General features: G+C 41.4%; 1 protein-coding gene across 2 annotated transcripts; it reads right to left on the reverse strand.

Moving 5' to 3' along the window:
- Positions 1-1071: 1071 nt before the first annotated feature.
- Positions 1072-3480, reverse strand: LOC146168560 (retinol dehydrogenase 12-like). Of its 2 annotated transcripts, none has more exons than XM_083389461.1 (6): positions 3131-3480; positions 2786-2875; positions 2498-2650; positions 2263-2368; positions 1770-1978; positions 1072-1492 (listed from the first exon to the last, which is right to left on the reverse strand). In XM_083389461.1, the coding sequence occupies exons 1-6, from the start codon at positions 3450-3452 to the stop codon at positions 1194-1196; spliced, it is 1179 nt and encodes a 392-aa protein (XP_083245587.1). In that variant the 5' UTR covers positions 3453-3480; the 3' UTR covers positions 1072-1193. The 2 variants fall into 2 exon arrangements, with proteins under 2 accessions (XP_083245587.1, XP_083245580.1); XM_083389454.1 differs by having other exon boundaries at positions 1770-1981.
- Positions 3481-14133: the final 10653 nt, after the last annotated feature.

A 14133-nucleotide genomic window follows, 5' to 3' on the forward strand; every position in this document is an offset into this window, starting at 1 on the left:
TTTCGTCGACCGTAAACGCTGGATAGTTTTTCTCTTTCGTTATTTGTTTAGGACAGTGGTTCTCAATCATTTTTCTTTCTTGGCCCATTTACGTTGCAACAAAATTCTGTGGCCCAATAAAATGTTTATGAAAGAAAAAACTTTACAATAGGTTTAGAACAAAACACAGCAGAACATATTTAAATACAGATTATTTAATCAACCGTGCATTAGTGAGATACTTGCGGCTGAACAATAAATTTACATTCCTTTTTAATTCCTCCCAAACCATTATTCATTTAAAATTAAATATAATGACACAAATGAAACTAAATCTAGCTTTTTAAATTGGTCTGTGGCCCACCTCAAATGTTCTTATGGCCCCACTGGTTGAGAAGCGATGGTTTAGTTTAGGTTGACTGATTATCAAATGTTAACGCAAAATTATGCTCTTTAAGCATACTCTAAGACCACGTGCTAAGTGTGCAATGGACACGACTTATTTCCCCTCAACCACAGCTTGTAATTTAGTTGATTTGGTAAACACCTCCGCGCAGATGTTGCGCCAATCGTGGCATAATAACACCCGGTAAAAACGATCTTCGTTTAGTATTGTACCTGGTGAAAGGCTTGCTTGTAATTTAGCGCTAGTTCCGTTCATGGAACTTGAAAACTGCGCTGCTGATAAGTCGAATTATGTATGATGCTACCACAATTAAACCTACATATTTTAAGGTCTTGGATCGTTTTTTTGCCTAAAGTTAACGATTGCACACTGTGGTTTCGCAGCTGCTGGCGCCTGACAGGATTGTCGATGACGCACGTGCTGGCTTTTGCTGGACGTATTTGGCTGTTTCTGTTTTTTTCTATCTCTTGCAATTAACATTCTATGACGTCATACTGTCACTGTTTTAATGTCGTCATTGTTCATTAACATCAGGCGAAAATAGGGAAATTCCCTAAGCTGAAAATTCACGCCCCTGATTTCCCCCCCTGTAAAATTTTCTGCGGGCGCCCCTGCGTACAGACTAGCTGTAACGATAGTCTCTTAACCATTATGTGTGTCAACACTTTGCTAAACTAAGCAAAAAATATTCCCTTGGTATTTTATTTGTCTACAAGGAACAACAGTAAAACAAACAATAAACACAAAAACGATATAAATATCTTTTTTTTTTCAGTGTAAAAGGCAGTAAATTTTCCTAATGCTGCACCTACGCTCCGTCGGCGACGCGCGAGCATACTTTTGGTTTCAGAGCGTTGGCCACCGCGCGGTTACAATATAAACTCAAGTCGTCCGCTAGACGGCGGTCGTCGGCCCAATGAGAAGTCTTTGCCTGACGACACGACTCAAAGTATTGCCCGCTTTGGCCCTCGATTCCTGGCGCCAGAGTGAGGTGTATCTGCGTTTGGGCGCCCTCCGATGGCAGGTAAAGGAACAGATGAAAAAGCGGAAAGACCACGATCTTAAGGAGACGAGGAAAGTCGCGGAAGATGCTGGTGAAGGTCCAGCCTGGAGATACAGCACAAATAACCACTAAATCAAATGTAACTGCAAGGCATAAAGCTATTTTAAAATTTATCGTAACAAAACGAAATGATATCGTTTTATTGTCTTTCAGCACTTCCATAAGTGGTAATTATAGTGCGCGTTAATGGCTCTCTGAGTGTCGATGTGTTGATTACTACCTTATTTGCCTTAACACAACGTAAAACCGAATATTGTTTTCCGGCATAACGGTTCAAAAGACAACAGCAGATCAATGAAACTGAGTCACTTAAGAACTCACCAGGATGCGCGACAAAGGTTGTGATTCCGTGTTTTGCCTCATCGTTGTGCAGCTGCCTGGCAAAGAGCACCTGGGCCAGCTTGCTGCGGGAATATCCCCGAAACTGCGAACCGATCAGGCCGGAATCCGGCGTCTCGATTTGGTCGAGGTCAATCTTGCCCCAGAGATGAGCAACGGACGAAACGAAGACGATGCGAGCGTTACCCGACCTTCTGTGTTAACAAAAATGTTACTTTGGGCTGGCTATAGGGCTCGACGTTATAGGTATACCGTTAACTTTATTGTAAAACTTTGTTTGGTATGCTGATCATCTTCTTAAGCACTAAATATTGGCAATGCTTTTAAGAATACGTTTTAACAATAGGTGTATGTTTTATGTACATTTACTGCCATGCCTTAATTTGATTCAGTCCTTTTTCAGTTATTCGCACGCCACTATGTTAAAAAGAAGACAGACATACCACCCACCACACAGAATTACAAAAATATGTACCTGAGAAGGGGAAGCGTCCTTGAGGTAAGATGAAAAGGTCCTAAGTGGTTAACACCAAAGAGAAGGGGAATACCGTCCCTCGTTCTGCCCACTCCGTGGCCGATTCCTTACAAAAAAATGATGTGTTAACATTTCGTAAGTTGTTCCATTCCCAGTAAATATAGACGCTATGAAGACCGTAACTTAATTTAAGTCAAATACTATGGCTTGTAACTGATATGAAAGTTTTTTTTACCTGCATTGTTGACTAGAATGTCGATTCTTGGAAGGGTCCGCAGTAGGTATTCTGCGCAAGACTCCACTGATTGCAAATCGATAAAGTCGACGTAGCAGTAAGAAATCAACGGGTTGCCGGTTGCTCTCTTTATAGCATCCACAACTCGTATCGCTGTAGCAACAATACTAATGTTAAACTATAAATAGATAAATCCAAATCAGGAAATAACATGTAAGGTTCGCTTAGTTGATTATATCCCTTGGCGATTTTACTAGACATACATAAAAAAGCAAAATGTAAAATTACCTTTAGGTATGTTACGAGATGGCAGTATAATGCGAGCACCTCTTCTTGCCAACTCAAAAGCTGTTTCTTTTCCAACTCCATCGGTGCCTCCTTATATTAAAATTTGCAATTGTCAAAGGCTAGCATTTCGACACGGCTTAAATATTGAACGATTAAGCTTAGCGAACTGCCGCAAACTGGACAAATCGAAACAAAAATTTGCATTTTGAAAAAAAAAAATCTAAAAAACAAATGTTAAGTGTCGCGTACAAACTTCTAAATTTACCAACATATGATATAAAAGCTCAAAAAATAAACAAAACTGGATTATTAACTCCGTAATTAGGAGTGAAATTAGCCGCTTACCTGTAATCACCACAATCTTTCCATCGAGCCGCCCGCAGCAGTTGCACTTCTGTTGTGGCCAAAGCACAACGAGAAACAGGTAGAACCACAGCAGCAGGGCAAAGACGATTACCAGCGCTCCGCTCAGCGCCGAGAAAATGTGCGCGTTTTGCGCGAAGGGCGACACAAGCGAGTCCTGTAGTACGAGCGAAAGGTTTTCCCGAGCGTCGGTCTCGCCGTCCATTGGCTGCCATTGCAGCTTGGAGTATTGCGCTGCCGCTAACGGCAGAGGCCAAAGCGAGGTCGCGGCGGATTCGTAGTGGTTCGACATCGTAAGCATCATAAACCTTATTTTAGTTATTCGTACCCGAATTATCCTGAAAGAATATAACAATCTGATTATTATTTAACGATAAAATCTTATACGAGCAATTTTGCAAATCTTATACGAGCAATTTTGACTTTTTAAACTTTAAATAACTATTGGAGCTTTAGTCTTCACAAATGTTTCAGTTGCCCTACCGGAGAGCATACTGCGTGCAATGTGAAAGTCCAACAACCATCGGGGTCGGATTTATAGGTCGGCGTTAGGTTGGTATCTGCCTTTATCGAGAAATGTACAGGAGGACGCGGTGGCGTTACCTTTTTCCGTTTCACCTAAGTGCCGGCAGTTCTACCGCCGGTAGCGGCCACCGCGGTTGACAAACATTCCCACATACAATTCGGAAAGATGTGCGTGCGTGCGTGCGGTGGACGGGGCCAGGAATGTGAGAGAGGGCGGCGGGAGGACAAGCTATTGCGTGAGACGGCGGCCACTTGCCACGGCACGCTATACCATCGCGTGCTGCCTTAGCTGGCGCGGCCCCGCGTGTAGCGCTTTGTCGGCGGCTTCACACGCCAAAGCGACCCTGAATTGAATCGCCCTTCGGATTGTTTGCCCGTTGAGAGTCGGGGGCGTTTGGCCATGGCGCAAAGTTATTGTGGCCCTTCCTTCCGTCGACTAAACCTCTTCCAAATTAAACCGGCACAGTGGTTTTTTCAATAGGTGGCTTACATCTATAAGGCAAGTCGTTTCTCTGTTTGTAGATAAACCGGCGGGCGGCAAGTTTCTTTCGATTTTTGATCTTTGTCGTTTTATATTGTCATGGATTTTTAATCAAAACTTGCAGTTTATTTAGTTTAATTGCAGCTCAACCAAAACGTTTTTAGGGCACCCAAATGTTACCTTGTAGCAAATAAGCATCTCGTTTTAGATTATACACGCTTTATTTTATTCCAGTTGTATTTCAATATAAACTGTCTCCCGATCCTTCTTCTGAACTGACTTCTTATAAACTCAGATAAGCTATCGAGGTGACAATCTATTCCCAGTTCCTTTTCCTTGAAATGCGCTTCGCTTCGCCAAAGTGAAAATCTGGAATCGTTATCACGAACGTTTTCCCCGTTTATATCAGTTTTTCTCACAGCACAACAGAAAAGCGAGTCTGCGCAAGTTTCCCGGAAAGTTGTTTTTAACCTGAATTTGGGCTTGTTTACTAGGAGTAACGTCATTGCTTAAGAATTTGTTACGTAAAAATATCGTTCGCCCTATACACCAAACAATTTTTTCTTCGGCATAATCTAGTAAATAAAGGATTAAATAAATATTAAAATACATTGCTATTATGCAGTACTTCACAATACACTAAATAAGGAACGAAAATGATTTTAAAATATAATTATTAATTGTTTGTTTTGTGTATATTCTAGAATGTGATTATGTGATTTTCGAGCAACGTGACCGATTAAATAATGAGTTCTAAGAAAATGTGTACAAGATTAGAGTTTTACCTGGAAAAATCGTTTTTGGGAGAAAAAATGATGTTGAATATTTTTTTCACAACTGACCTACTTAATGTCTAAACCGGGACGCTGATCAAAACGCAAGATCTGAAAGATGCAAGGCAAGGTTCCGGTTTGGCGCTGGACAACTTCCGCCCGACTTAAGAAGTGCGAGCGCAGAATCATGGGAACTCGCGGGGAAATGGGGGACATCCCCGCTCGATACATGGGGGTTACACGCGAGGACTATTGATGCCCGCTTGGGCATGGCGTCATCCCGTGCTATGCTTCAACGTTTCGACAATGTACAGAATGACGACACGACAAAAACAGATGGCCTACGCCCTACACTACAGGATACGCATCTTGCGTATATAGTGAGTTTTATAACTTAATCGCTCGCTATTTGTCATCACGTTTATGCGACGCACCCCTCGCCCTTCTGCACGAAGCGACGTGTGCCAAATGCGCTCGCGGGCTCAAGTGCTTTTTTTCGATGAAAAGTTGCGCGCCACGCCCCATTTTCGACGATCTTTCAGCATCCGTATAATGCGCTGCTTTCAGAAATACATACACTGGAGTTTATTTTCGGATCAATTGTTTTGGATTGGATGTAACACGTTTGCCAAAACCATTATGAATGTTTCACCTACACAAATACTACGTAAAGCATGCCAATAGGAAATGTTGGAGTTTTATTTTGTTGTAAATTCATCGTAAAATGCAGGTAAACTACATGAAATACTATTAATTTTGTTTTTCAAATTACAGTTTATACGGTATATAACTTTATGTGTTTTACTTTAAATGATTTAAAAAATCCTTGTATATGTTGTCTGCTGGTATCGGCAAGTTTGCGATTCGGTGGAATATGAAACTTCTTGTTTCGAACTAATAATACACAACAACAAACAGTAGATCTATGTTAAATGTCAACAGGCACGAGTTGCATATTCTTTTCATGCTCGACTATTTGTTACACTTTATAACCACGTTGTGTTCTACTATTAACTAAAATATATTTAACTTCACACTGTGTTGGATCCAAACCGATTTTTTATCACTGAGATTAGACTAGGGGTTCTTAAACGTTTTTTCACCGTAGACCCCTAAATATATTTTTGCTTCGCGTGGACCAGTGTGTTTTCAAATTACAGTTTATACGGTATATAACTTCTTAAACGATAAACCTAATATTTGAAATATTAGCATAATTTTTATTAGAAAAACGGAAACTTGCTATGCTATTTAACAACTATACTCACTGGGCCGCCGCGAACGATGGCGGGTACGGGGTTGAGAATGCTACGACCCACATAACAGATATAGGAAATATTAACACTATTTTTTAGTGATTTCTTTTGCTTGAAAACGTTTTAAACTTAGACACTAAATCTTTTTAGAGTTGCCTTTTCGTCTATTTGCTAGCTATATTTACATGTTGGTTTATTTTCTACTAAACGGCCTTCTCTACCAAAAGGCCTAAACTCAGACTGATTTTTATTTACTATTTGGTGTCCGAAGCAAGTTAATTCGGCGCCAAATCACGATTAACGGAACTCGTCATATAAAGGATATCCACTTCCTCAATATTGTCACTTTTCACTTCCACATATGACGCAAACAACCTCGAGAATCGGTAAACACCATTTTAGTTCGTTGCAACTTAATAGTGAACGACAAAGACAAGTTGACCATGTAAGAAGAATTGTGCCAAAAAAAGTTTTGATACGTTTCTTTAGCGTAATTTAAAATATCATTTGTTTTTCGTAATATATGTCCATATTTTCCGCAACACACCTTTGAAGGGAGACAAGTTTGAATGATTTATGTTGTCAGTGTGCTTAGGCAAAAGTGGGTGTGTCAAGTGACGCGCTTCGCGCAACAGTTTGACATGCCGTATATAAAAAGTATGTTTGTCACCTATAGCGAGCGCACGACTTTGACCTTGCACATGATGTGTTTGCGTGGTCGTAGTGTGCGTGGAGCAATGGGTGGTTACATTCTCCCGTGAAAAGCCTTGGGCAACAACATCTAACACCAAGGGGGGTGCCAATGTGTTTCTTCAAATTTCGTTTCGTGAAAACGTTGCTCAACGAAACACGAATCACTTCAAAGGTATAACATGGCAAGCAAAGAATTGTGTGGGCTTCCTTGGCGTTTAAGGTTTACCCTTATACCTTCGAACGCATTCTTTTAAAGCTTGCACAGCGCAATTAGCAAAAGTAAACAACAGGAAAACTGTCTAAGTATAGAAACACAATCGAGCGCTGTTGCGTAATTCGGCGGTTCCGTGCGTATGGCGGGATTCGAGGGCCGACACACACTTTAATATAAGTAATTATTAATTCGCTTAGTCGCAAGCGAAGCGTGGCCAATTAGCTGACGTTGACCATTTAAAGGCGGCTCTGCGTCGCTGCCCATGCGATCCCAGGTGGTCGACCGAAAGTCAGCGCTCGGCGGTCTCACACATACCTCGCACTTCAGGCCCGCGATTCGCACGCGAATGCCCGTCCGCCGTTGTGGGCGGGTGCGCAAGCCACCGCCAATTCTGTCTCTTTTCGCCTTATGACGTCACGACACGCCTCCGTCTACATCACCGCTCGCCAGGGGCTAAACAGTTCCCAAGGAATTTAGGAGTTTTCGACGTATACAGAAGGCTACGTCCTTGATTCGTAGTAAATATTTTCCCGGTAGCAAGTAGGCTGCTCTCGAGCAATCATACGAACAACAGAAACGATTTCGGTTAAAAATCGAAAGTCGAGCGGTGAGTCATTTTCGCGAAAATTCCTCGTCGGTTTTAAGATTCGAAATGGAATTTGCAGTGTAACGCAAAACGTTGTGGTATAGTATGGGATTTTTGGGATCTTGTCGACGGTGATTGATCTTTTAGGTAGATTAGGCGACTTTAAATGATTCTCTATTGCGTCAGATTATTTATGAATGAATCCCCATATTACAATAGAATTATCTGTTGGCCTATCATATTACAATAGAATTATCTGTATACCATGGGACAAACCTGTGAAACTACCGTCACAATAATGTTAAACATAAACTAGTCTGGTACTTAACAGTTTACATTTAGCACGGAATGTCATTAATATTGTACTTTGGAAGATAGACACGAATCGAAAATGTTGTTGTGAACTCTTACTCCAGCGTGCCCCAGTTGTAGGTGTTTACCAGTAATGAGAAAATTGAATGGGGAATCGTTTGCACAAAACCAAACTTATCGGCGGCTTACTCAATCTAATAATCTAATTCATCTCGGCCCAATATGCTTTATTGAACAAGCAACTTATTAAGTTGAGTTAAAGCAAACCAAATAAGGTGTTCTCGATCTTACAAAAATTACCGCGAGTGACATGTGCCAAATATTTATTATATATAACTATATATTTTTTTAAGTTTACCCTATGTATATAATTGTGAATATATTGTGTGTTGTTAAATAAGCTGCTCTCTATAATAAATCAAATTGCTGGGCATCTATATATGCTGTCATAACTCCACTTAACGTAAATTACACCTTAATATATTATAAACTTAAGGGTCACTAATGTGTATTCTATAAAAAACATTATTTACCTTGTGGTGGTTTTATACTGAAAATAGTTTTTTCGCCCAGATAGGGATACGTGGGTTTTTTCATAATTGACAGAACCGAATATTAAAACATGACTGGCATAATTCGGCCATTGAATATGTACAAATAAATTAAACTCTAAGCTTGAGATTAAATAAAGTTGTCATTCACGAAATCAATCAAAACATGTGTTACGTAAGTTGACATAACCTTTGTGTCATCGACACATGTGTCATGTTTACTTTAAATGATTTAAAAAAAAACCTGTTGTCTGCTGGTATCGGCAAGTTTGCGATTCGGTGGAATATGAAAGTTCTTGTTTCGAACTAATAGTACACAACAACAAACAGTAGATCTATGTTAAATGTCAACAGGCACGAGTTGCATATTCTTTTCATGCTCGACTATTTGTTACACTTTATAACCGCACGTTGTGTTCTACTATTAACTAAAATGTATTTAAATATACACTGTGTTGGATCCAAACCGATTTGTTCTACTTTTAGACTAGGGGTTCAAGTTTTTTGACCGTACACCCCTAAATATATTTTTGCTTCGCGTGGACGCAGTGTCGGCAAGAAATTTTTAAGATGACGTCATAAATTGGTGTCACACTACAAATGGATTACAAAAATATTTCAATTAGGGCTTAGGATACTCTATCACTAGTTCACGTACCCTCAGTTTAAGAATCCCTGGCTTGAACGAAAGCTATATTTCACCACTTCAGATACTAAAAGGTTACTTAACAACTTTTAAACTGTTTGTGTTTCCCTTGTTTGATTTTGCCCTTTTTTCCAAAAAAAAAAAAAAAAAAAAAAAAAACTGTTGTTACATTGTTGCAAGGCAGTAAATAGAAACTTCATAGACGAGGTCAGTAGTTCTGCTCAATTTAAAAAAGACGCATTGATGGTAATTTTGAATAAAAATGCCCCGCAAACCATACTTAATGGCCATGCGTCTTACTACGACACAAGCGGCACGTTTCAAAAGCAATCTGGTAAAGCACCATTTGCATATAACTTCCCGAATTAAACCAATAAAAGTAATACTGTGCGAAGCGCAACAGAAATCAATTTAGCGCATTTGGATTGCGATCCGTTTGGAAGTTCTGCAATGACCCGATGACCCTTGGTTTGTCTTGCGATCGTACCATGTTTTGCAGTCCGTGACGCAGATCGCTATACGATTAAATGCACGTAGTGCGGTCGCTTTGCAAACACGTAATGCCACCAAAAGGTGGAATTAAGTATAACTTGGTGGCGAAAGGTCGCTAGTCGTGTTTTGGGCGAGTGTAAAGGTACAAGGACCGCATTTCGAGAGTCAACAGTTTGATGGGCCGGTATGTGCATCGCGTGAGGGTTTAACCGCTGGTTAGAGTCCACATGGCTCTCCACAACTGCGTGGAGGGCAACTATTTGCTCTCGGCAATTTGTGCAAACGCGTGCCACTCTAGTTTTGCTGGTTTTCCACGAAACAGAACCGCAATGACCGGCGCCGAAAGTGAAGTCCATTCTTATGGCGCCAAAAACCCAAGATTAGCTTGATTAATCATTCCCGTCAGTATGACTCAATGCGAACTTTGACAATACACGTTTTTTCTCGCCGAGAATACATAATTGTATGATTAGCAAATTCTAAAAGGCACAATTAGTTCAATACTTTGCCTAGATAAAGATGCGTCCTCTTATTTAATTGTAAGGATATGCCAGTGCAGCACAGTGACGAAGCATTTCCCACAATTTGGAACATCGAATTAACGCTTATTATGTAACAGTAAAAAAAACACGAGTTTAACAAGATGGGTCTAAAAAAGCTGATTTTGTTGTCATTCCTTAGTGTTTAATAGTGCTTATAATTATACGAATCTGTAAAACTGTTTTTGAAATGTTACGCTACAAAATGTACAGTGGTGTTACCTAAAATAAATAAAAACTCTTCTTTAAACATATTTATATTTATGACTAATACAAGCAAATTGCTGAGCCCTTTGCCACAACTAACAAAAGTTGTCTATTGAAAGGCAAACGCGAGTTTTGGTTATTTACTTAACTTTATACAAAATCTTACTTTAACCGATTCACAAATTTCAACTCTTAACAGTTCTGTTACTTTCGTTGACATCTCGTCAATAAAAACATTGCAATATTTCTTGATTCCTACTTAAACCATGTGGTTTCACCTTGAAACGTTTTTCAAACCCGTTGAAATCTGACCTTAACGTATGACCACTCCAGCTAGTGGTGTCTTGTTTCTCACTCACACTACAGCATAACTTGCAAATTGGCCATATTATATTGTGAAACAGTTTGACTAAATGAAAATAGCTAGGGGGAAATTCAAAATTGCATATTGCCATGTCGTTAAAAAAATAGATCGTGAAAATGCTTAAAGTACAAATTCCGATCGTGCAGTCCGTCACGAAGACCTTCCCACTTTGTGCGTGAACTGCTGTGCAGCCACGCCGATCCTTAAAAATCCTATTTAGGGCCGATGTTAATTGCCATGCAGCTGCAGGGTCGATGTTATACATTGTCGTACACAACACAGATAGTTTGCGTATCCATATTAATTTTTTAATTAAAATTTGCGGACAGGCTCTCGGGTGCGCTGAACAGCAATAATATAAGCCGTAATTATGATATTCAAACTTTCAACCGGGTAGGAAAGGAGGAAGTTTTCGTTGTCCGCAGATTGCCCCCGCATCTGTCAAGAGTGACGACTTTTGCAGCAAGTAAAACTGCAACTTGAGAACGGCGATTTGTGTACGTTGCAAGTCGCATCAAATATATCGCGTGTGAAGCGAACGAGCACTTTTATTTAATTGGGCTCGCGAACAGCGTGTGTCCACTGCTCGGAACCCGATCTCACTGCTCTGGCCTTTGTCACGCGCATTTCCCATCAGCTCTTGTATGGCTAAAATTACAGAAAGAACCAAACCTAATACATCACGCATCGTCAAACGCAGCAACCACGCAAAAACAAGATTAAATGGAATAATTCAAACAATATGCATCGCTTCATTATATTTGGTCTGAACGGGGTTGTTGAATATCTGAAACATTTGAAAATCGTGACAATATGATGATTTCACACGGTAGCAATTTAATGGGACTCAGTGGCAACGACCGTATATACTCAGGCCTAAAATCCACGCGTCATTGTTGTCCCTGGCGGAGAAGATTTGCGCATGAAAGGGAGCTTCCGATCGACTAATGCGCAGTTGCCCGACAGTGGAGATATCAATTTGCGCAACGCCAAAGGAAATCCGCGCACGTCAGCCTAGAGACTTTAGCAGCACGCACAGGCAGCGGACTCCAGTCTGCAGCTCTGTATTTTAGAGGCCTTCAACAACAAACTACGGCGGCCTCGTGGAATGCAGCGGCGACGGGAATTGGCGTTGTACGATTACCGGCAGTTGGCTGTCTGTTGCCGCGCACGCGATCGCCTTTCATGTTGCCGGGTTGCGGTCTAGAAAAATTAGCAGTTTACTGGGAACCGATTAACCGCGCCAGGTAAGCCGGCACTGCTTCCGAGCGCAAGTGAGGCAGGCCGCGACCCAAGGGTCAGTGGAGGCGGCGTTTGCGTGTCAGAGTGGCGCGGAAAAAGCGAAAAAAATCGGTTTGTTTTCACCTCGCGTGTCTATACGCTCCCCCGCTCGCTGACCGGCGCGCGATCATTGATTGTCGATGTTTGCCGAGACAGCGTAATCCCGTCAACGGCTGGCACGATCTGACGAGCTACGAGGCGATGGTGGCACCATCAGCGAATAGCACACAGGCACTCTCGCATAAAAAAATCGTGACCGCTCACAAGTGCCGGCGCATGCCCCTTGCTCAAGTGGTGCGCTGCTTTTAGGTTACGGCTCCCTCGATAGAGCAACAAGGCTTACCAGCCTTTCGATTTTTTTCATAATAAAACATAAGATTGGCCGCTTCGACGGGCGGTAGCGGCGGCGGAAGTCGGTAGAAGCGCATCTCGCCAGCGGAGGAGCTGACGGCAGTTCGTCGTGCTGTTTTCTCGCACGCGAACTCGCCGTCGAGCGAGGTCGCACGCGATGGAAGGGCCGGCGGCACGCGACATCCGACCCGAGAACCTCTGTCCCCAGCACCGTGTTCGCCCCCCACGCCGTTCGGCGTTTTGCTTTTGTTGTTCTGCCACAACTGTTGGGTCGTACACAGGCCGGCGCGCATCGCATCGCCACCTTGCCCCGTGCGAGTGGCATCACAAGAAAAAACAACAAAACGAAAACGGCCGCGGATAGGTTGTCCAACGGGGATGACGCGAGAAAGCCGCGCCGAAAGTTTTGCGGCGGGAGCAGTTGTGTAACTGTGCCGCCCGGTTTACGGTTGATTGGAAAGTTCGCAAAGCCGTAAATCCACCGACCATAGAGGCCGGTCATGAACTTCAATCGTGCGCGATTTCGAAAGAGCGATCGCCAATCGTGATTGATTGGAATCAAAACTAGGCATCTAAACTTCGCACCGGGAAAATATTTGCCTTATGCCGTCTAAAAAGGAATCCATTGGTTCTGCCCTGATCCGCACTTAACACTTCTCAGGTCGGCGGTATTTTCGGTCGGTGAAAACTTTTGGCCGGCTTTCGTTTTGGCATTATCTCTCCATTTGTTTGTTGAGAAGGTATGCGTGGCTAGTGAAGGTGGTTTGTAGATCGTGGCGCTATCCGTGTTTCGTAGCTGCGTACCATTTTAAACTTTGGCGACGAGTTAAGTTAACGAAAACAGGAATAATTAAAATGAATCTTATGTGAATCAATTAAAAATAAATTCTTAATTCACGTTTTTTAACTTTTGCTAACATTGTTTCAAAATATATTTACTACTTTAAAGTTTTTTTACCACGTATGGATCGAAACTTTAATGATAAAAAATACATATTGGACTTTATCCAAGTGCCAAAGATCCACGCCCAAGCCGACAGACAACCAGAATCAATATTGCGTGCGACTTAGGAAGAGAAGATAAAGCTAATGTTGATACCATCCACAAAATTCACTTGATCGTTAGGTCGATTATTTTGCCAATTTAGATTTTTATCTTGCCTTGTAGGCCTTAAATATTTGAATGACGTGTCAAGCAGAATAACAAAGTATGTCAGTGCCCTTCTGAAAGTTGCTAATCTGTGGATGAGTAAAGCGGCTACAGTTGTTGCCACCTGGCGCGTCTTGACCTTTTAAAATTTTACCAAAGTTTTATTGCAAGGATTTTCGTCTACTCAAAGGTCATATGTCACATATCCGTAAGCTATTAAAGTAAAAATTGATTAAAACAGACAAAACAAAGGCAATTTTGCATTTTGCAAAAACATGACTGAAATAAAACGTTTGTGTAAAGATGAAGGTTGTTAACCGAAGTTAAATGGCGGCTTTCTAAAGCTTTAACATTTTACAAAAAACACAATTTATAGCAAAGGGCAACCAATTTTGAAGAGAAATGGTAAAAAAATTCCGCGCCGGATTAAATCACATGCGTCATTTGAAAATGATTTGTTTGCACAACTGACATGTAGTACCGTGGTATTTAAAACATCTGCTTGTCGACGAGTTTGTGGTTTGCTGATCACAGGACACACAAAATTCAAACACCAAACACAGC

This window comes from Ascidiella aspersa, chromosome 1, assembly GCF_963924565.1.
Source record: "Ascidiella aspersa chromosome 1, kaAscAspe10.2, whole genome shotgun sequence".
Lineage (NCBI taxonomy): Eukaryota > Metazoa > Chordata > Ascidiacea > Phlebobranchia > Ascidiidae > Ascidiella > Ascidiella aspersa.

Coding starts and splice junctions, on each gene's coding strand:
- LOC146168560 (XM_083389454.1), bottom strand. CDS start 3,452: ATGATGCTTACGATGTCGAACCACTACGAATCCGCCGCGACCTCGCTT. Junction 2,369..2,497: donor CATTCTAGTCAACAATGCAG/GTAAAAAAAACT, acceptor TTTTTTTGTAAG/GAATCGGCCACGGAGTGGGC. Junction 1,982..2,262: donor AGGACGCTTCCCCTTCTCAG/GTACATATTTTT, acceptor TTGTTAACACAG/AAGGTCGGGTAACGCTCGCA.